This window comes from Gymnodraco acuticeps, unplaced genomic scaffold, assembly GCF_902827175.1.
Source record: "Gymnodraco acuticeps unplaced genomic scaffold, fGymAcu1.1, whole genome shotgun sequence".
Classification (NCBI taxonomy): domain Eukaryota; kingdom Metazoa; phylum Chordata; class Actinopteri; order Perciformes; family Bathydraconidae; genus Gymnodraco; species Gymnodraco acuticeps.
This window is the reverse complement of record NW_022992090.1, coordinates 1654861-1676352: the sequence shown is the minus strand read 5'-3', so window position 1 is coordinate 1676352 and position 21492 is coordinate 1654861. Positions and strand designations below refer to the sequence as shown.

Below are 21492 nucleotides of genomic sequence, written 5' to 3'. Positions count from 1 at the left end.
TGAGCTCCATACTGTTTCAGAAATAATCCTTGATATGGCGTTTCATCACGGCAGTATTTAGCTTAGACAGCTCTGCCGGGTCCCTCATGAGCTCAGCCCCCTCCTTTTTTATTTTGTATCAATTTTATTTTTTGTAAAGCTTTATACCCAAAATTAGCACTTTTGAATCAGGAAGTTAAATAGAGGGATGTGAGGCATGGCTAGAATGGGTGATCTGTTTGGTATTTTGAGCAAAACACTTCATAGACATGTTTTTTATATATTTTTATATATCTGAGACCTATACTATTGCCTAAAAATGGCATGATAGGGGCACTTTAAGCTTAGTGCAGTTCCAAGTGATACTACTAAGTTAGCAATTTACACAATTATTCTGATGCCAGTAAGAATTATTTATTTTCTTGCTTTTGGTGTTTCCTGGCTGTTTTCAGGTGTTAAACCATACACCAAGTTTACAGCGATCGTTCACGTGGTGAGTCCACTGGTCTCCCAGTCCCAGCCAGTGATGAAGCTGCTCCTGTCTGTGGCCAAATCCCAGTACTGTGCTCAGGTAAGCTAAACCCAACACAAAACAATACATTACTCATCCCCCCCCAGTTGGGATTACATTGGCCAAATCTATAGGATTTGAGTAGGGCTCCACAGTTTGGGAAAAAATAACTGGAATCTGGATTATTTTGAGTAAAATTGAATTTGTTATATGACTCAATGTCAGAGGGAATTATGATTTTTGAAACCTTGGTCACATTATCAATCCAAAAATATATTGAAAAGATCATGGTTTAATTTTGTTAAGAGAATCTCTACCAAACAATGCATTTTGTGTACGTAGAAGACCATTTGTAGGCCAGGACTTGACTGCAGCCCCACAATACTTAAAACATGATATTTTGCCTCTTTTTCTAAATATTGTGCTTACAGTGATTTGGATATTGCACCAGTCCATGTTAATATGTAACATGATAAATTGTGCAGCATTAGATGTGAGAAGAGACTATAATTGAGCCAAAAAAGCTTTCAAAAACCATGATTATGCACAGCTGTTAAACATCAAATCTATATAGAACACAACTTTAAATTATCAGTGAATTTACACACATGGTTGTAATCATTTGAACTGCTAGGTCTCTTTAATGTTGTGGAGCAATGGTTTTCATGTGTACAGTATATTCTGTACGTAACTGGCATTTTCTAAACTCATCAAAAATATGGATTCAGGTTTTTTTTTAATTGAAAACTGCAAAGCTAGCATAAAAGTGTCACATTTTTACATCTACAGTAATACAGTTTGTCACTGTCTTATAACTGTAGCTAGTGTGACAGTTCTGAAAATAGATCTGCAGTAGAATAAGCAAACGCTGGTCTTCCACATAAAAAGGGAGTTAATAGAAATAGAGCTTTTTAATACACACATTGTTCTGTACATAAAGCCAGACATGTATTATCAAACATTTATAGTTCTCATTTATAGGCTCTTTGAACATATTTCTAATTAGGTGTTCTTACATGGGTGTGCAGATGTTGTGTTCTGGATGATGGCTAACTTGTATTTCCCCTTGGTGCAGGTGATTGTTTTGTGGAACTGTGACAAGCCTCTTCCTGCCAAGCACCGCTGGCCTGTCACCTCAATCCCTGTCATCGTTATAGAAGGCGAAAGCAAGGTAAAAAACCTAGACTTCTCTCATTAGGCAGCCATTTCACATTCAGCACTAGAAGCTTTCAGTTTCGTTTTAATTCAAGATAACTGCAGGCTCCTAAAAGTTTTACCAAGTGTTACAATGTGAAACTGTGTGATGTACCCTGCTGCTTAAATTCTGAAAAAAACAGGACTTTTCCTTTTTAGAATTGGAATAAGGGCATCAATCTATGTCATGTCCAACCAATTTCCGTTAGAGTACAATATAGCTTTTTAATTACTATTCATACCAATTAGATTTCTTGGCTTGCATTTGGAAATAGTTGATGTGATTTCTTTATTTAAACCCACACCCTTCGTGCCTTAATACGGAGAAAGGTGGCAAACAAATGTGTCCGTCAGCTAATACTACTTTAGATTGACGGACTTGCATATTAAAGGACCATTTGCCAATGAGGTCTCAAACATAATAAGCTAGACAATGTAGAACTGAAAAACAATAGACAAGAATATGTGCATTTTCAGCAGTTCTAAAATCAACATTCTCATACAGTGCATGATATTTTAAAACTTGAGACAGCTAATTAAAAAAAAAACAGGATCAGGATATTTCATATGTATGGACTGTGACTGACAGGCTGTGTATAGAGGCTTGACAGGTTGAATAGTGATATGGCTAACAAGGATGTTGCTGTCGGGGATAAAAACCTTTCAATATATTTTGAAACATATCATCAATGTGCACATATTTCATTAATTGGAAAGAACTTTGTAAGCAGTTGTTAGAGTTATTCCTCTCTAGACACATGTCAGAAAGCAGGAGCTGCTGGACGAGATTTGTGTCTGTGAAAATGCTGTATTTCTGCTGTCATTGGTCTTTTGTCAGCATGTATTTTTGAATCTGCTGTTAACACAGCAAGATGAAACAGCTCTATAGCACAAACAGACATTAAGAGACAGGTAGAGCTGCATGTCAGGCCCTGTTTATAACATGACTGTTGTTGTTGAGCTGCACGGTAAAGCTCTTTATTATCTTTAGGCAACCACTTACATTGTTTTTCTGTGTTTTTACGTTTCATACCAGGTGATAAGCAGCCGTTTTCTGCCCTACGACACCATACCCACTGATGCTGTGCTCAGTCTGGATGAGGACACGGTGCTCTCCACCACAGAGGTCAGATCACCAGGACATTTACATTTTCAATCATTTCAAATCAAAATCACATGCTGCAGACGTCATTTTGACCAATGAAGGTGTGCGGGGATCATGTGTTTTTGTAGACTGCCCCCCAATTTGGCATCTCAAGGGCTCCCTCCACAAAAAGCAATGGAGTTTTTCCTTATTGAAGGAAATAAGATCTGATGCAAACAAGTATATGATCCTTACATGTTTTGTTCAGCAGGATAATCTCCACATATTAACATCACTTTTTAATTAAGGGAAGCGCAAATACAATTTACAAAAGTTAAGAGCTAATGTTAGGCTATAAACAAACGTCCTCACAGTCACAAGACTTCATGTCAACACAGCTAAGATAAAGGCAGGCTGTGTTTTGCTTGATGACGTTTAGTCGTCTCATTAAGCCACTTGTTCACTAGTGGGGTATTTGCTGACATAGAATATGTTGTAGAACAAAACGTGAGAATATTTCAGGCCTCTAACAGAAACTCAATCAAAAAAACATTTACTTGAGGGACGAGGAACCCAGAAATGGTAAAATGCCAACTCATTCCTGTGTTTAGCACTCATTCCTGCACCACTCTATAGTATACTATAGTACTATGGATGTAGTTTCCTGGCCTCATGTCTTCCCTCCCTCTTCTGTCTGGCTCCAGGTGGACTTTGCCTTCACGGTGTGGCAGAGTTTCCCGGACCGTATCGTCGGCTACCCGGCCCGCAGCCACTTCTGGGACGGCAACAAGGAGCGGTGGGGCTACACCTCCAAATGGACCAACGACTACTCCATGGTGCTGACCGGGGCTGCCATCTATCACAAGTACTGACACACCTCCTCTGCTTCTGTATTGTATTATAGTCTATCAGTTACATTTAGTTCAGTACTAACTTAATGCCACTCTCCTATGTTCTCCCTTAGATACTACCACTATCTGTACACCACCTACCTTCCAGCCAGTCTGAGGAACATGGTTGACCAGATGTCAAACTGCGAGGACATTCTGATGAATTTTTTGGTGTCCTCTGTGTCTAAGCTACCACCCATCAAGGTCACCCAGAAGAAACAATACAAGGAGACCATGATGGGACAGGTGAGGCAGAATATTTATCTTGGAAAAATGTAACCCTTTCATAGTAAGACTGAAGGTAGAACAGGCACTTGGGGGAAAATGACTGGAAGTACACTGTTGAATTGATCTGGAAACTGCTAACAGATAGAAAATACATTGGTAATATAACACCTATACTTGGAAAAAATGCAGGAATTATATTCTCTTAGGAGAAAACTCCACACTTTTTTTTAGCAATATCCAGAAACGTTTTTCTCAGAGACCCTTGCTTTTCCTCAGTACTGCAAAGGCTAATGGCTTTTGACATTGCACCACTTAAACCCTAAAGTGTTGATTGTTAGACAGATCATTGATCATTTGTACATTTGTATTCAAATGAGTTTCTTTTGCAATATGGCCTTAAAGAAACATTTGGGAATAATTACAATAGGTTCCGGAAGGTCAGAATAAATTGTGATGCATTATTCATTTTCCTCTCACTCTCCCCCCCCCCCCTAGAGCTCCCGGGCGTCTCGCTGGGCCGACCCGGACCATTTCGCCCAGCGTCAGACCTGCATGAACAAGTTTGCCAGCTGGTTTGGCAGCATGCCCCTGGTCCATTCCCAGATGAGGCTGGACCCGGTCCTGTTCAAAGATCAGGTGTCCATACTGCGGAAGAAGTACAGTGACATCGAGAGGCTATAACCCTCCAAAGCCCCCGCCCCCCGGACACTAAAAAGGCGGGGGCGAGGGGGGCGGACACGTCGAGAAGCCTTTCCATGATCGCATGGCTGCATCAACGGAGACGCAAATGGGACTGAGAGGAGGAAACTGGAACTGGAAGACATAATGGTCTCCTCGGTGGTGCCCTTTTCTACCCTTCCTCGTGTGTATTGGGGGATAGCTGAGCACACATGTCCCACTGAAGGACACCGGAGGACTTTTTAAAAAGGCTCGACTTGGCCAAAGTCACGGGGTTGGAAATCATAGGTTGCTGCTTCCTTGTTGAAGCAGTGGATACCCCCCCCCCCCCCCCCCCCCCCCCAACTCCTCTGTACACTCTGCACAGGTCCCCGAACGTTTCTTCCGAGAGAATATGATTGATAATTATAACTATGAAGATGATTACTCTATTTTGGATTGTGTTTAGCTATTTTTTTTATACAGTGAATGAATGGCCAGCAATACTCTCTGTATTGTCTTAATTGAAACCGATAGCAGGGTGGGTGAAGAGAGGATAGACAGCCCACTCACACAGACCTGAGTTATGATCTGATATTCACAGTGCCTAAAGTTTATCTAACGGCGTTGGGATCTGGGAGAAAAAGACACGGCGCAGAATGAGCACCTTGGTCTTGCTGCTTTCCATTTAGTTTTTCGTGATTTGCTTTTAAATTGATGGAATAATGGATCTCGCAGTCAAGTACAGCATTCATATTTCTGAAGTAAAAAGACATTTAATTTGTATTTAGTTGACGTACAAAATCATGTGCCATTCTGAACATTTTCAGCATCACACAACTAGCTAGACTCACTGAATATGCTATGTGGGAATTGATATCCACATGACGGAAATAGAAATGCAGAAATTGAATTGAGTTCTGTATATTAATTTTTAGCAAGAATTCTTCCTCATGTCTCTTCTTCAATTTTGAAAGGCTTATATGAAAAGCTTGAATTAGTACATGAGTATGTGCTGGCCTGGAGAATAATAGATCACAAGAGTTGTCTTGGTTAAAAGAGGATGAGCTTGCTAAATTCAGCCAACCAATCGTCTGTTTTAAATAAAAAACAATAACAACAAGGCAATGAATCTATGGGCTTAGATAGCGAGGGATATTTATACACAGTGATTGTTTATATGCCATAAACCCAATTTCATTTAGTCCAGTGGCCCAGGCTGACAAGTGACGTGAGCTAACTCTGCTTTCATCTAGAAGCATCAAACAATGCTTCAGTCAGAGCTGGCATCAGAACAAAAAGACTACTCAATTTGAACAATATGACCAGACTGACAAGAAATCTGAACAAGCATTTGTGGAACATTTAAAAAAGCATAGGACATGTTGAGTTATGCATACCATTTTTTAATTTGTGGTATTTCTTTAACATAAATACATGAAATAAGAAGCCTTTCAATCTACACAGTATTAGCAGAATGCAGAATTGTGTCCTTGATAATCACAAACGTAAACACCAATTCATCTCAGTTGGATTCTGATTGGTATTGTGCTTTAACACATTCAAGAGGCAAAGTGTGAAACCAGGATGTTCCAAGTATATATTAATAATTCTGTCGTTGTCATATATCTTGATCTGAGACTAATTAACTGCAAATTGGTCAATTGAATAGCAGTGGAACTTCACAGGGCTAATTCATTCAATTAACTTAAAAACAAATTGTTCTTCATTTTGATTCCGCCTTGATACGTCATATCAGCTTATCCAAACTAGTTACACAATTTGATGGATTTAAAATGTGCCCATGTATTTTTAAATCACAGATCTGTCCATGAAGTATCGCTCTAAAGCCAGCAACATTTCTCGAGAACAATCTAACCATACCTGCCCCGACGCCTCCTGTGGTAGCTTTCATTTTGTGAGGTAAACTTCACCATAATATGTGCCAATAGATCATAAATAAAAAAATGTTAACACATTTTCATCTTACAAGGATATTCATACTAGAGATGCCATGCATTCCCATTTTTGTTTGGTTCATTCAAAGTATTCCTTGTCTACATTAGAAAGTAAAATGTGTGAGACAGAGGGGAAAGGAAGGGTGTAGGTGTGAGAGATTTGTGCTGCATGGTATTTTTACACGTCTTAGAATGTGACATCAGCTTCACAGCAGATAAACAATCCCGGCATTACTAAACACAGTGCTATCAAGACAACTGAATATGGTCGTAAAGAGAATCACATTTCAGAAATGAACTTGGTGCAATATTTAAGATAATATTTTCTCTATCTTTCTCTCCTTCCTAAGGTTCTGTTTCAGTTATATATTGATGTGCCTTCAGAAGAAATACACTTTTTTTTTCTCATCTGGCTTGTGCGAAAAACAGGTCCTAGTTTTCATTTCATTGTCTTTTTTTCTTTATCAATATCCAGTAACACATAAAGGCTCCCTAAATGATATTGTTTAACACTGGAATGCTACCAAGACTTATCACTACATCTGATGCTGACATTCCTGTAGGAACTTGTACATGTACCACATGCATAATTCTCTCTTACACAGTATTTGTGAGGCAGGATGTCATCCCCACTGAATCTCTGCCTGCTTCCTTCCCTCTCTTCCGTAAATGCAGACCTAATTTTATAGAGATTAAACTGGAAAGATAGGGGACAATTCACCATTTTGTAAAATAATTTTATAAAATAAAAACTCAAATAAAATGTTTGATTAAAAAATGTATTTGTTTTTGTCTGACGAGTGACCATGTGTGTTTGACTTTGAATATAATTTAAAATATTACATTACACTTGAAATTCGACCCTGACCTAGTTGTCATCCCTCTCTGACCTGCTAGTAACACAGTTTCAGGGATCCTAAACACATTTCCCATGTTGGGTTTATGTACTGCGCCCTCTGAGGGAGAGCCAAACGAAATAATACCTTTAACCTCCTTGTGCGTGTGTGAACCCCTTCCTATGCCAAGAAACTGCTGTGTTTACATAAATCTGTGTTAGGATGATCGGTTTAGACACGCTGCATAAATAACAGCATCTATCCAGGATGATCCCATGGTGCATGAGCGCTGCCAACTCAGCTGCAGCAACAGCTACACGAGAGATTGCTAGCCCCAAACCACACACACACACATGGACAGAAAAACTGGGCATAACTCTTGTAGGAAAAAGCTGTGCAGTATATAAAACTGGGCAGGAAAACATTTGGACAATTCTGAATGGTCTGTGGAAGAAAATCAGGAATACATCTCAGAGATCCAGATGTGCAGATGCTTTGTTGCACAGAGAGGAAGGAAATAAGTGATTTTTGGTAAACCATGAAGTAAAAATGCTGTGCTGGGGAGGTCAATCCACTGCCAAAGGTCTGCTTGTGTGAGTTAACAGAACGCTAATCAGTTTAAAGTCTCACGATCCTACTGAGGAGATGTGTATCTGCAGAGGAGATGGAGCTCCGCATGCATGCAGTCAGTACCCCACTGGAAGATGTAATACTGTGACTCCAGCCAAGTTTGAGAAATGTCCTTCCTTTTCTAATAGCTTTAAATCACATATTAATGGAGCACGTTTCAAATACACTCAGGACAAAAAGATAGAAGGAAACCCATCACTTAATGTATCTAATCAAACATACCACTATATTATATATTTAATGAGCTAGAAGGTGAAAACAAATTGAAGATTGTTCCAGTGACAGTACTACAGCATGTCATACAGTGCCTAATCAAAAAGCAGTTACAGATAAGTAGAAGGGGATCCCTGTGGAGATATAATTAAATAAATTAAGATTAGGCACATTATGGCACCATTAGCCAGAAACAATTCATTTTGAATAAAGCAATCTAAATCTCAACTCAGCAGTTGCCTAGATACAAATCAGTCGTTCTTTTCAGCCCACATCTCTCCTGAGTACAGTTTGTGCATCCATACAAGACTACTTCGGCAAATACAAAGCACAGCATTTCATACAGCTGTGCACATTCTGGTATGTATAGATAATCAGATGTTCAGCCTTTGTGACTCACACATTGTACGTCAACACAGTAGCTCGTCTAAAAGCAAGAAAGTATAGAAGTGGTTGCTTTCTCTGAGGCTGTTTAGAGGTCTCCGCCACATGACGACAACAACCAGCATTCAGCTATCTGGATAAAATGATCCTGTCTAGCAGATGGCAGACCAAAAGTGTGTCACCGTCCAGACATGTGCATCTTTGTGTTAAAACGTGTCCTACATTAATGTATTTGCATGATTCAAAAGACACTATAGATTTTGATTTAAAATGATCATATTGCTAATACATTAAAAGCTCCCTCCATCAGGTTTTATATTATACCTTTTTTCAATTCATTTTTCTCTCTCCTGCATCTGTCTGCTTTCAATTTGGGAATGGTGTAGTAGTTTGGCCTAGATCAATATTAAATTAATCTCCCAATGAGCCTGTGAGTTTGTGCAGCGGGGTTTCTGATTGATTCTGAGCATATTTGCACACATTGCATTACTTCCTCTAAAAGTAATGAATGCTTACCGCCAATGTTATTGTCCTGGGATAATGATGCATTATGTGACTTTACCTTGTTTTCAATTTGTGATGTCACTGCAGATATCCAGCTACACATTGGTTTGCAGGGCATGTGACTTGAACTGATTCGCTAAATCAATTCTCAATCTATGCTGATAATAACAACCAAATGTAACTGTAATCTAATGATGTGGAGCCCTGCTGCTTGTAAATCATAAACATGCTCAACTGGCAGCCGTTCTACAGCAGCAGATGCTGTAGCCTATGAGACAAATCCGCTTTACTGCATACCAATTTTGCAATTTGATTGTAGATGAGTTGGCCTCTCTGCCAGGCATGCTCCTCATCTCTCCATCTAATATTGGACATTGTTTTTTGTAGTCTGCATGGATAGCTAGTTCCCTAGTTGGTATTCAACTCAAAGGACTGCATATGTTAAGCAGGCGTTGTTCATTTCAGTCTTTCATCCTTATGTACACAATGTGTCACCTTATTAAAGTTCTCGTGATGAATTTGCCCAAATAACCTTAATTACATTACATGTTACTTGTTAGACGCATTTATCCAAAGCGACTTACATACTCAATACTGTGGACAATCCCCACAGGAGCAATTTGGGGTGAAGTGTCTTGCCCAGGGACACAACGACATGCTGACTGCAGGGGGGTTTGAACTACGCCACACGCCTCCCTAATTAATTGAATTAATCATTAGGCTACTTACTTTCTGACAGCAGAAATGTGATTTTTTTATAGCAGGATATTTGGTTCATGTGTATCAAGATAACGTTGATTATGGCTCTGCTGGCCTACCAGAGCGTACAGAAACAGAGCCCTGCAACTGAGACTCCTGAATAAAACAATCAGGCCTACTGGGAAAAATGTGCATTACCTAAAAGATGCCGATTTGGTTGGGGCCACTCTGTTGATAGTGAGTCGTAATGAGCCTGGGTAGAACCATAATCTGTATAAAAGTAGGTTAAGTGTCTATCTGCCTTCAGCAGCCATGAGTAGATTCATACAGAGGTAATACTTACTATGACCTACACTTTATTGGACAATGGGTAACAGTGAGAAGTGAACCCCTTAACAAAGTTAGGAATATTATGAAACAACAACAATTTAGTACTAATCTGATAATAGGATATGCATGGAATGAGTCTACTATGTAAAACACGATGCACTGTATTTCGATAACCATATTTTGTCAATGTATTGGCCAGCAGGCTCTCTGGTAAGCATTGTGACACAGCGCCCCCTGTCTCCGCTTTCTGCTCACTGTGCGCCGTCTGTTAGCGTCGGCCTCAGCAACAGACTCCTCCTCCGCCATTTTTGACTGTAAACATCCTGCCGATTTTAAAAGGACAGCGGTGAGCGGGAGGAAGGCGACTGGCGCCATCTTGGCTGTTTTAATGAGTACAACAGGGGAGAATTCGCTGGGAGAAATAACATAATCATTGGGATTTCATCGTAAAGGGGGTGCTCCCGGTAAGTGTGCTTGCAGCTGAAATATTTTCGGGTTGTTTTGTGTGTTTTACGAGGTGAAATAAGCATGCACGTTTGTGTGGATTTATTGCGGCCTTCACTGTACAGGGAGCCGTTAGCCACCAGCTAACGATACAGTTGTGCTACTAGAGGAGGAAAAAGTACGATTAGGTTGTGATAGACGCCTCGTTCCGGTTTCTTTACTGTTGTTTCATTGGCAAATTATGGTTTGTCCACCGTTTTTTAAATCTATAACTCTATTTCAATTAACCTTAATCTGTATGAATCGGCTTCATTGCTCATTTTGGAGTTAGCTGGCGGCTAATTTAGTTCATCCCACTTGATGGCGCCGACTATTTACTGGCGCTGACCAACCCCTTGGCGCCCTAAACTCATCACATCGCATTTATTGCACACAAACCACGCAGAGTTCTTTTAATCATCTGGAAACAGGAAAAGTGTAGGTTACCGTAGGCAGACATGTGCATTTCTAATGTTTGATTCTCTGGTAGGGAAATAGGCGGAACTTGAGTGAAGTCGGCGCTTGTTTTGTTTAAAATCTCATTTTCAAAATCTCATTCCGTGCTTTAGATTTTTTTACATTCAATGAGTAATGTGACAAACTGTTTAAGTTAACATTTCGTCAAATTAAGCAGCAAGAGACACAACGAGTGCTTCGAAGGAATTTTATCGATGTTAGTGCTCGTTATCCCATGAGGCGAGATAAGATTAGCAAATGTTGTAATGAAATAAATTCATTTGGAATATAGTAGGCCCAAATTCTTTTTAAATGAGTTGCCGGTTATAATTAATTAAGAACCATCTATGTCTAACATTACGTTTGCCAAAATCATTCAACGTTGAAGGGGGTTTGGGCTTAACTTTTCTCCTCTTTGCTGAAGAGGGAAAATAACCCTGAGTATCAATACATATTGCTCAATCTCTAAATGTGTTTTGGCGGTCTTTATTTATTTGGATTTCTTTCTTATGCCAATATGCATTCTTATGCCACTTTTCTTTAAAGATTAGTTGGATGTTTGATAGCCTGCTTATTCTGATAAGTGCAGTTCCAGCTGTTTTCTTCTTCAGGCTTGCTTTTAACTTCCCCCAACATTATTGAGCACGATTTTCTGAAAAGCTTGATGTCAGTGAAATGTTCAAACTGTTCATAATAACCAAGCATATATTCTATTAAGAAATCATGTTCTCTACTCATGAACTGTGATAATTAGCTAAAGTTATGTTAAAACGACATTGTTTCTCAAATGCGTCTAAGGAATAATATTGTTTTTGAAGTTTGGCCTTTCTAGAATCCCTTTTCTCTGTGCATAAACTAATCAATATTCTCTTCCAGGTGAACCAGGGCGATGTTTTACGCCCACTTTGTGCTCAGCAAACGTGGGCCGCTGGCCAAGATCTGGCTAGCGGCCCATTGGGACAAAAAGCTGACCAAGGCTCATGTCTTCGAATGCAACCTCGAGAGCAGTGTGGAGAGCATCATCTGTCCAAAGGTAAAAAGACAAAAGTGCTCTCTCTGCATCCTGATGTTCCTAGTGCAGTGCTTCAGCTCACAGTGCACGCTTCAGTGTTGCTTTAGCCCAGAGTTGTTGAATGGCTTTTATTCTACTGTTGATGATAAAGAGCTAAATAACACATTTTTCTACCAAATAAGGATAAATGAAAACACATATGAGCAAAATGTTTTTGGCCGATCCTTTTAAAAGACTTCAATTAATCCAATGATCTAAAAATAAGGCTTATTTGTTATTTAAAAGTATTTAATCCATCTTTCAAAAGTCCTAAAATGTGAACACCTTGAAGTTTATGAATAATTTATTTCTGGTGTTGCTCGGTTTTTAAATGTCCCAAATCTAACTTGCCTTAAGCTTAGCCTCTGCAAATCAGCAATTTGTTGAGCCTTTGTAAAATGTTTTATTTTCACTGTTTTTTTTTTTTTAAATCACCTCATTGCTGTTCAATGTTGTACTCCCATGACACAGTACAGTCTTGTTTTTAGATGAAGGTACCCTACTAACACGACATATCATTGTTCCATTTCACACCTTTTTTTACTCTTCTTAGGTCAAGATGGCGTTGCGTACGTCAGGCCACCTGCTGCTCGGGGTGGTGAGAATCTACCACAGGAAGGCCAAGTACCTGCTTGCCGACTGTAATGAAGCCTTCATCAAGATCAAAATGGCTTTTAGACCAGGTAAGCAAAAATGACAAGTCAAAATAGTCCTTGAGCACAGTGCTTTCTGTAATGTTCTTTTAAATGAGTCACATGGCTGATATACAAAAATATGCATCTTTGGCTTTGTGAAGCAAAGGGTCATGGGAGAACAGTTGCATGGTATAACAACATTACTTGTATGTACCTTAAGGTGTGGTGGATCTACCTGAGGAAAATAGAGAGGCAGCCTACAATGCCATCACCCTCCCAGAAGAGTTCCATGACTTTGACCAGCCATTACCTGATCTGGAGTAAGTTGACAACATTTACTGATCTGTTTTCCACCCATCATCATTTGTAAATTGATGTTTTATGCGCACCGGCTGCTTCCTCATCCTCAATGCTTTTTCCAACAGTGACATAGATGTGGCCCAGCAGTTCACCCTGAACCAGAGCCGAGTGGAAGAGATCACAATGAGGGAAGATGTTGGCAACCTCAGCCTCCTGCAGGACAATGACTTTGGTACAACACTATACATCCATTGTATATATTTGATGTCAACTCCTACCATACACTGCATATGTATGTGTAGATGGTAGTATATTTCAACATGATAAAAAGGAAAACATTTTTAACACGGCATTTACTGATCAACATTTTAAATCTGTGACTCATCTCTAAAAATAACCTTCTCTACACTTCAGCTGACTTTGGTATGGATGACCGTGAGATGATGCGTGATCCCAGCACGTTTGAGGAGGATATCATGCACGGCGCCTCAGCCTCCAACCTTTTGCTGGAGGCTGAGCCAGGCCCAGCTGCTCTCCCTGAAAAGTCCAACCACATGGAGTACGACGACTTCGGGGACGCCTCCTTGGGCAACACTGATGGGGGAATGCTTGGTAAGATTTTCTATGGTTCATTTATATACGTTAAAAAAAGAAATCTGAACATTGGCTATATTAAACTACAATTGAAGTTGTTTATTAAGACTTTTACGATTTAAAGATCAAATGCAAAGATTTTTTTAGAATTGCCAGTAAAATCGAAATCATATAGCTACAACACTATCTAAGATATTGCAGTATTAAAATCGGAGATAATATGCGTCTGGCAATGCGCAATATTTATTTTGTTCAACCCCCAACACCAAGTCCGACGATTTATTTCTCAGCCACTCGTCTCCGCAAGATGGCGTCGCGTGACTTCAGAGTGGCCAAACATATTTCCACCTGGCTTATCGCTCACAGCTGCTTCCGCCGATAGTACAACTTAGTTTCGTTATCATGTCTGATTCTGAGTAGACTATAGACTAAAAGCTTTAGGAATCCAAACTATAACGTATAATAAGTACCCTGTATCAAGATTGGTGCAAAACAAGTGAAATTTGACCTTTTTAGAGAGGTTTAGAAAAATAAAGTCCAGGCGGACTCTGGGTAATTTGGGAACCATCAGTTCCATTTGAACTTTGTCACTGTAAAAATCATTTTATTACTTTGAATTATCACTATAGGTATTCATTCCATCCAAATACAACTGTTGTGAAAAAAAAATAAAACATACTCTGTTATCCTCTTAGCCCCACGGACCCGAAATCGCGTCATTTGCAGGAAATGACGTCTAAGGAACCTTTATATTTAATAAACTATGAATATTTTATATCCATATAACGGGAAAAAACTCATTTAACTGATCTTTTTCATTTATTAAAAAACAAAACAACACAATGCTAACTGAGCCTCTGAATTATCCCAGAGAGAAAAATGCTAACCTATTACTGCACCGAAAATCACTCCTAGCTCCCTTATTACTTATCCTAGCTCCACATCCAACACATTGTTTATGATTGTAAAGACACAGAATCTAACGGTGCCCATCTCAACACTGAAAGATACAAACTCGCGAGGTTATCAACAAAAACGTACATCAAAACAAGTGGCGCTAGGTGGTCAAAGCACAACTTGCTCCATTTTGTCGGCTGCCAGCCAACACGATTCACCAAAATAATCCAGTTTCGACAGATGATTTTGTCTTGGGGAAATGAATGAAAAATTCTCCCAGATCCCGCACCGTTCGTACATCCGAAAGCACAACAATAACACATGTTTTGCGTGATTTCGCGGATATAATTCAGAGTTTTCTGCACCAGTCATGAGCGAAAAACACCGCTGACATGTGAACAGCGCACGAGACTGCCGAGTCGGGATATTTTGCCCAGAGACTGTTTGGCCACAATGACGTCACGCGTGCGGAGGCTGCTGGGAATGACATGTCAGAAATTCAGACGGCTTTGGGTCGAGTTTTGTATCAATAAAAAGCTTTTTTTCGGGTGTATTATCTCGATTTAAATTAAATAAAAAAATACAGGCAGTCTTAAAAACAACATTTCTATAAAAATGTAGCATATTTGGAAGCTTTGCATTTGACCTTTAAGTAATAGAGTTAATCCTGATATATATATATATATATATATATATTTTTTTTTTTTTTTTCTTTTTCTCCAGTTGATAAGCTACTGAGCTCTGAAGATGGGGGAGGTATATTTGATGACCCTCCAGTCCTCACAGAAAGCGTCATGATGCCTCCAGATCACGGAGACGACGAGGACGACTTCGACAACCTCCAGTCACGTAAGTAAAGTTGACTTTGTCTTATTGCACAGCGTATGAAAAAGTTAATTCTGCACTTTCTTCTCAATCGTATTGCTGTAGTTGGTGCACACTATAAAACTGCACATCGTATAATTCAGCTGAAAACCATGCTTAGTTGTGTGTTATTATAAGTTATATGCACACTGTGGTATAACTTGCATGTTGATGGAGAACTTCCATTTTGTGTGTGTGCAGCGGGTCCAGAGAGCCCAGACTCCGGCCCAGCAGAGCCCCTGCCAGCCATGGCTGACCAGACAGAGCAGACCACTCTGGTTCACAATGAGGAGGAGGCCTTTGCCCTGGAGCCCATTGACATCACTGGTAAGACCCTCCCATAACCTTCCTGTAGAGATGTCTGTATCTGAACTTCTTATTTTTTCTATTTTTGTATACAATTCAGAGTTAATTCTTCTTCTCAAAAGCAATTCTGCAGAAAGTCTCATCTTCAAGGTTCCCATTTTTTTCAATGTTCCACAATTTCAACAATATAGCAAACGCAGGAAGATAAAAATAAAAGTGCATGAAGATTATCAATATACCTTAGTTAACCATTAGAGATGTTGCTGTACCTTTTCTAACTTATGAAACACTACTGGTTGTATTGTGCAGTTGCAGGCAACGTTGCAAATATGCACAGGACTGTTTTTAAAAAACCGTGTAGCATTGATATTCAATTGAAAATGAATCCTTTATGTAGTGCTTTATTTACAACAGTTTCCGAAATGATATATTTGTAATGATGGAGTAACAAAAGCAAAGCAGTCATATAGTATTCATTTGTCCCTTCACTCCACAGTGAAAGAGACCAAGGCAAAGCGTAAGAGGAAGCTTATTGTCGACAGCGTGAAGGAGCTGGACAGTAAGACCATCAGGGCCCAGCTGTCGGACTACTCGGATATCGTCACCACTCTGGACCTCGCCCCTCCCACCAAGAAGCTAATGATGTGGAAGGAGACCGGAGGGGTGGAGAAGCTTTTCTCTCTGCCCGCTCAGCCCCTGTGGAACCCCAGGCTGCTCAAGGTAACAATCGCTTGACATAAATATGCATTTGTGGATAAAAAAAGTACACGTAACTATTTGAATCGTACCAGATCTGTAAATCACTGACAAGCAGTATTACCACTCTGGGAACGGTAATGAGCAAGCCACACAGCGGAGGTCTGATTCTCCCAAGTAGGTCAGACTCAGGCACTGTTTAATAGAGGAGAAGGAAGATTTATTTTATTGTATTGTATCATTCATTGACATTCAGTTCAGGCTGTGCGATTTAAAAGGAGAACATTGAAGGAACAGGAGGTGGAGAAAGGGATTGGTTTCTGTCTTTTTTCCCCCATCCGCCCACACCCACAAGTTACCCTTCCAGAATACTGAATAAGAAACGTGTTGATGCATAATTGAGCAGAGTAGACTTTTCTTTTTGTCTAGCATCCGTCCTCCCTAACACTCCCTATGCTTTATTATACAACCGACTTTGCATAAAGTGTTCTGTTTTAAAATAAAACTTTTGTAGAAGTTTAACTTTTAAAGTGTTTGGTGTCAGATGTTCACCCGCTGCTTGACGCCTCTGGTGCCGGACGAGCTGAGGAAGAGGAGAAAGGGCGGCGAAGCAGACAGTCTGGATGAGTTCCTCAAAGAGCTGGAGAACCCAGAGGTGCCCAGAGAAGAGGTCCTGAATCCGCACAGAGATGTTATCGGTAAGACACGCTCGAAGAGACGAGGGGAGGTCATATCCCAGTGCAGACATGTCATGAGTTCTGTGAGGGGGGAAAGGGACCAGTGGCAGAAGACGCCTTCAGTTATTAAGGCTGTGTTCACGTCCGCATTTGACTTTTCATTAACAATCTCCCTTATCCTTCCCTCAGACCAAACTATCATGGAGGATCCCAGCATGGTGTCAGCCTCTGTGATGGAGGGCAGCAGGACCACCCTGGACGAGACCGTCATGCCTCCTCCCTCCACCCCTCGCGGGGTCAAACGCAAGACCATGGACAAAGAGGTCTCTCTACCTGTGAGTACTTGTCACCTTCATTCTTCTGTCTCAAAACACTGGAATTGAGTTTGCAAAATGTTTCCATAGAACTTCCATACAGAAAAAAAATGATGTTTAACAGCCTCTAATGGTTTGATTATTCCACTTAAATCAGGCCACATTGATCTAATCTATTAATGAACGGAGCTATTATGCCATATGGTGGCTTTCTTTTTTTCTTAAATGATGTTTTACTTATTTGAATTCTGACGCAGCACACTCGGAAATGCTCACAAATCAAGTAATGACTGCTTTCCTCTCTTTCAGATGGCTCCCTTGGAGCCGCAGCAGGTGGCTGACCGCTCGGTGCTCACTCAGGGGTTAGACATGCACGCAGTGGACCTCCCCCCAGAGGAGAGCAGCCTCAGCCTCACACAGCTCGTCCCAGAGCTGGACCTGCTGGAAGAAAAGGATAAAGACAAGAAGGATGATAGCGACGAAGAGGAGGTGAGGGGCAAAACTTTCTCTGGTTAACTGTATTCTGAATGAATGATTTGATAGTAATCAGGGTTCCCGCAGGGTCTTAAAAAGTTTTAATGTCTTACATTTGATAATCTGATTTTAAGGCTTTAAAAAGGTCTTAAATATGACCCAAAAAAATAAGAAAGGTCTTAAATATGATTTAGTAGGTCTTAAAAATGATCGGATTTGAAAGGTACTTCTGTGTTGGGATCGCGTCTAAATGTGTTTTGGGGGAAATGTCCGGGCTGCAAAGTAACCAGTACGGTAATAGCCTTTCAGTTCCCAACAATTTGTATTGAATTAAATCAACATGGAACCAGTAATCACTAACTTTGTTTCCCCCGGCCCCTTATTAGAGAACACCCAGCTAGTAACCTAGCAACCAAACTTCAGCTAGCGGCAGTCAGAAACTCATGTATCTTCAAATCTACTTACAAATAAATATGGGGAAGTGTAAGTTCAACTGTATTTGGTTGGAAAACATCACATTTAGTGCTTGATTGAAACCAGTGGAGGGAACGTGTTTGAAGCCCGCTGCACCTTTTGCAAAATAAATTAGCGTTTGTTTTGCTAATGTAGCGTTAGCTAGTGTAGCAGCTCCCGCAACAACACCGGGGGACCGCCGGGCGACGTTTGGCTCTACGTCAACCAGTGTTTCCACCAGACCAGGGCTGAGAGGGCGTCCACCCCGAGAGCGGGGTGAAATTAGTTAATATTAATATAAAATATTAATATTTTTGGACGCCCTCGGCTTGCGTTCAGGGCGTCCCGAGCTGAATAAGGGCGTCAAATGATGGCAAGACGCCCCCTGGCGGAAACGCTGACGTCAACCCTAAAAGCGGAGGTGCTGTAGATGCTAAATACCGTAGTTAAACACCAATCGTACAACAGCAACGATGAAAGATTGTAGCCAAGGCAGCAGAGCTCTGAATATAGCTCTTGTCACTCTCTCACACACACACACACACACACACACACACACACACACACACACACACACACACACACACACACACACACTAGGGCTGCTCGATTATGGCAAAAATCATGATCACGATTATTTTGGTCAATAATTGATATAAAATACGATTATTTATTGACTTTGAAAACATCCATTTATTGAACTTTAAAACAAATAATAATTTGAACTGTATCTTTTTAACTGTTACCCTGAACGTATAATTCAACTGAAAAACCAATACAAAAATATATTAAATAAATGATACATTTAAATACCAATAAACAAGATCAACAAATATTTGTTGCACTTCCACAAGCTACTAAACATATATAAATATGATAAATAAAAACAAATTAGACTAAAATTAATTAGATCAAATATGTTGTGGTGCACTGTCACAACCTAGCAAAGCAAAATAATCGTTTTTTTCGATTATGTTGTTTTCATTATTGTGGCTGGCCAAAATCGTAATTGCGATTAAAATACGATTAATTGCACATCCCTAACACACACACACACACTTTTTGTCTAACACGCTAACACAGGTCTGTGCTGTTATGTTCAGTCATTGTTCTTATGTTGAACATGAATACATTTACTTTGTAAGTAATTATGGGATGTATTTCTTCTTTCATAGCAATTTTCCTTCATACTTTCTTGCTGTGAAATAAGTCTTAAATTCTATTCAAAGTGGTCTTTAAAAGGTCTTAAATTTGAGTTGGCGAAACCTGCAGGAACCCTGAGTGATGCATTCTGGTAGTTAGTTTTTAAGAAAGTGCTAGAAGAGAGCAAGTAAAACAAAACAAGTAATTATTGCAATTTTTATAGTGGAGACTACACAAAGGCAAGTGTGTTGGGTTCTGAGTATGGGCCATTTGATGCTAATGATGGTGTGTTTGATCCACAGGAAGAGGAAGGTCAGGCTGGAGATCAGGATCAGGAGGAGAAGAGGTGGAACAAGCGAACCCAGCAAATGCTGCACGGACTCCAGGTACAGAAACAGTTATTTACGACATTTATCTGCATTTTTATAAAGTAGACTGAAACTGTTGTCAGAGGCTTTCTTTGTAAAACCCTGTGATTGCATTTTGGTTTCAGAGATTTAACCAGGATTTAACTTTTTGTCTGCCATGTGCAAAAGAGTTTCTCTTTATATATTTGAATAAAATAACACAATTTAGAAATCTTTATTCCTGGTTTTATGGAAACATTTTGTGCTTTTTACCCCATAGCGCGTCATGGCTAAGACTGGTGCAGACTCAGTCAGCCTGATCGAGTTGTGCCGGAACAACAATAAGAAGCAGGCTGCTGCTAAGTTTTACAGTTTCCTCGTTCTCAAGAAGCAGCAAGCCATTGAGATCACCCAGACTGAGCCCTACAGCGACATCGTCGCCGCCGCTGGACCAAGATTCAACCTTATTTAGACATTGGAAGAACAGACGCACTCTGCTTGCAACAGACATACTTTTTTAATTACTCAACTATTTGCCTGTCAGCCCATTTTTTTCTGGCGGAGGGTGTAGTGGGAAACGGGTTTGAAGCTTTTCAAATAAAGGATTTTACTGTACTACAGGTGGAATCATGCAGTATTCATTTGGTTCAAACAAAGTGAGAAGAATGTTTAACAAGTATATTTATAAAGCATCTTTTTTCAGTCACCAATTTGTAAGCTTCTGTTTTGTAAGTAAAACTTCCATTGTCTTCTTATTTCACAAGTTTCATACCCCTCGCACCTGAATCATTGCAGATTTTAGATAAAGAGCCCTGTATTTTCACATGGAATCCTGTATTGACTCTGTACATGTTATGGAAAGGTACTGTTTTGTTGCTCAGAGGTGTAACCTGTCCCATCTGCTCCTTGTTGCACTTGTTCTTTCATGATAAACAAAACAATTAATCTGTCAAAAATAATTGTGAATCTTAGCTGGCATTAAATATCATGTTTCAGATGTTGATAATTCAGGCAGTTTATCACTTAAGTTTTATGTAATATTTGTTTTGTACCTTTTTACGTTTATGCTTATTCACCTTTTTTGCATTATGTAACTAGGTAATGTTCTTGTTACAGTTGAGTTCAGTATCCCACCTTTTTAGTCTTTGGGTAACCTAGTTGTGATACATCTGTAAAGATTTGAAATAAAGTGTTTTAAGTACTTGGTTAATGGTCATTATTCACTTTTAGGGTCATTTTCTAATAATAGGCTTCATAAAGCTAGACATGAAGAAATAATCAACACATATCAATATAGAAACCATGTTTATTTTTAAGTGTATATGTGTGGTCTGATTGCACACAGTAGAAAAGACAATGGCGTCTAATTCCCCATTCTATAGTCGTACACCGAATTGCAGTGGTACTAAACCTACCGGAAACAGGATGGATAAATACTTAATTTATCCCAAGTTGTGATATCGTTTTGTCACAGTAGCATTTTTGACAGTTGTACAAGAACGACAATTTTCTTACAAATAAAATACAGCAATTAATAAAATACAATATATACATATTTACAGTAGAAAATACATATATTCAGCAGAGTATCTAAGAATACACACTATAACATACAGAATAGAATACTCTCCAAAAGACCAAGCTACTAAAGGGACAGACGCATATAAACATGTGTCCCATATATATTAAAAAGTGCACCGCACAG

At 39.7% G+C, this 21492-nt stretch overlaps 2 protein-coding genes across 2 annotated transcripts in view; both read left to right on the top strand.

Annotated features, from left to right (window-relative positions):
* Window positions 1-7279, top strand: part of LOC117537462 (exostosin-1a-like) — a 38317-nt gene extending 31038 nt beyond the window's left edge. The window contains exons 6-11 of the mRNA XM_034202691.1: window positions 432-550; window positions 1566-1661; window positions 2721-2810; window positions 3473-3633; window positions 3733-3904; window positions 4382-7279. Coding sequence (XP_034058582.1) covers window positions 432-550; window positions 1566-1661; window positions 2721-2810; window positions 3473-3633; window positions 3733-3904; window positions 4382-4567 — 824 coding nt within the window. The 3' untranslated portion in view covers window positions 4568-7279. The remainder of the gene's footprint in view (window positions 1-431; window positions 551-1565; window positions 1662-2720; window positions 2811-3472; window positions 3634-3732; window positions 3905-4381) is intronic.
* A 3107-nt stretch (window positions 7280-10386) lies between these two features.
* Window positions 10387-20988, top strand: LOC117537477 (double-strand-break repair protein rad21 homolog A-like). The gene is made up of 14 exons (XM_034202715.1): window positions 10387-10561; window positions 11913-12069; window positions 12641-12770; window positions 12943-13042; window positions 13148-13254; window positions 13437-13634; window positions 15237-15362; window positions 15579-15704; window positions 16180-16403; window positions 16924-17077; window positions 17246-17391; window positions 17680-17859; window positions 19743-19826; window positions 20068-20988. The coding sequence occupies exons 2-14, from the start codon at window positions 11926-11928 to the stop codon at window positions 20257-20259; spliced, it is 1911 nt and encodes a 636-aa protein (XP_034058606.1). The 5' UTR covers window positions 10387-10561; window positions 11913-11925; the 3' UTR covers window positions 20260-20988.
* The last annotated feature ends 504 nt before the right edge of the window (window positions 20989-21492 follow it).

Excerpts from the sequence above, each read along its gene's own strand:
- LOC117537477 (XM_034202715.1), top strand. The coding sequence starts at position 11,926 with ATGTTTTACGCCCACTTTGTGCTCAGCAAACGTGGGCCGCTGGCCAAG. Across the intron at positions 13,255-13,436 it reads CCTGCAGGACAATGACTTTG|CTGACTTTGGTATGGATGAC; the intron begins GTACAACACTAT and ends TCTACACTTCAG. Across the intron at positions 17,392-17,679 it reads ACAAAGAGGTCTCTCTACCT|ATGGCTCCCTTGGAGCCGCA; the intron begins GTGAGTACTTGT and ends CCTCTCTTTCAG.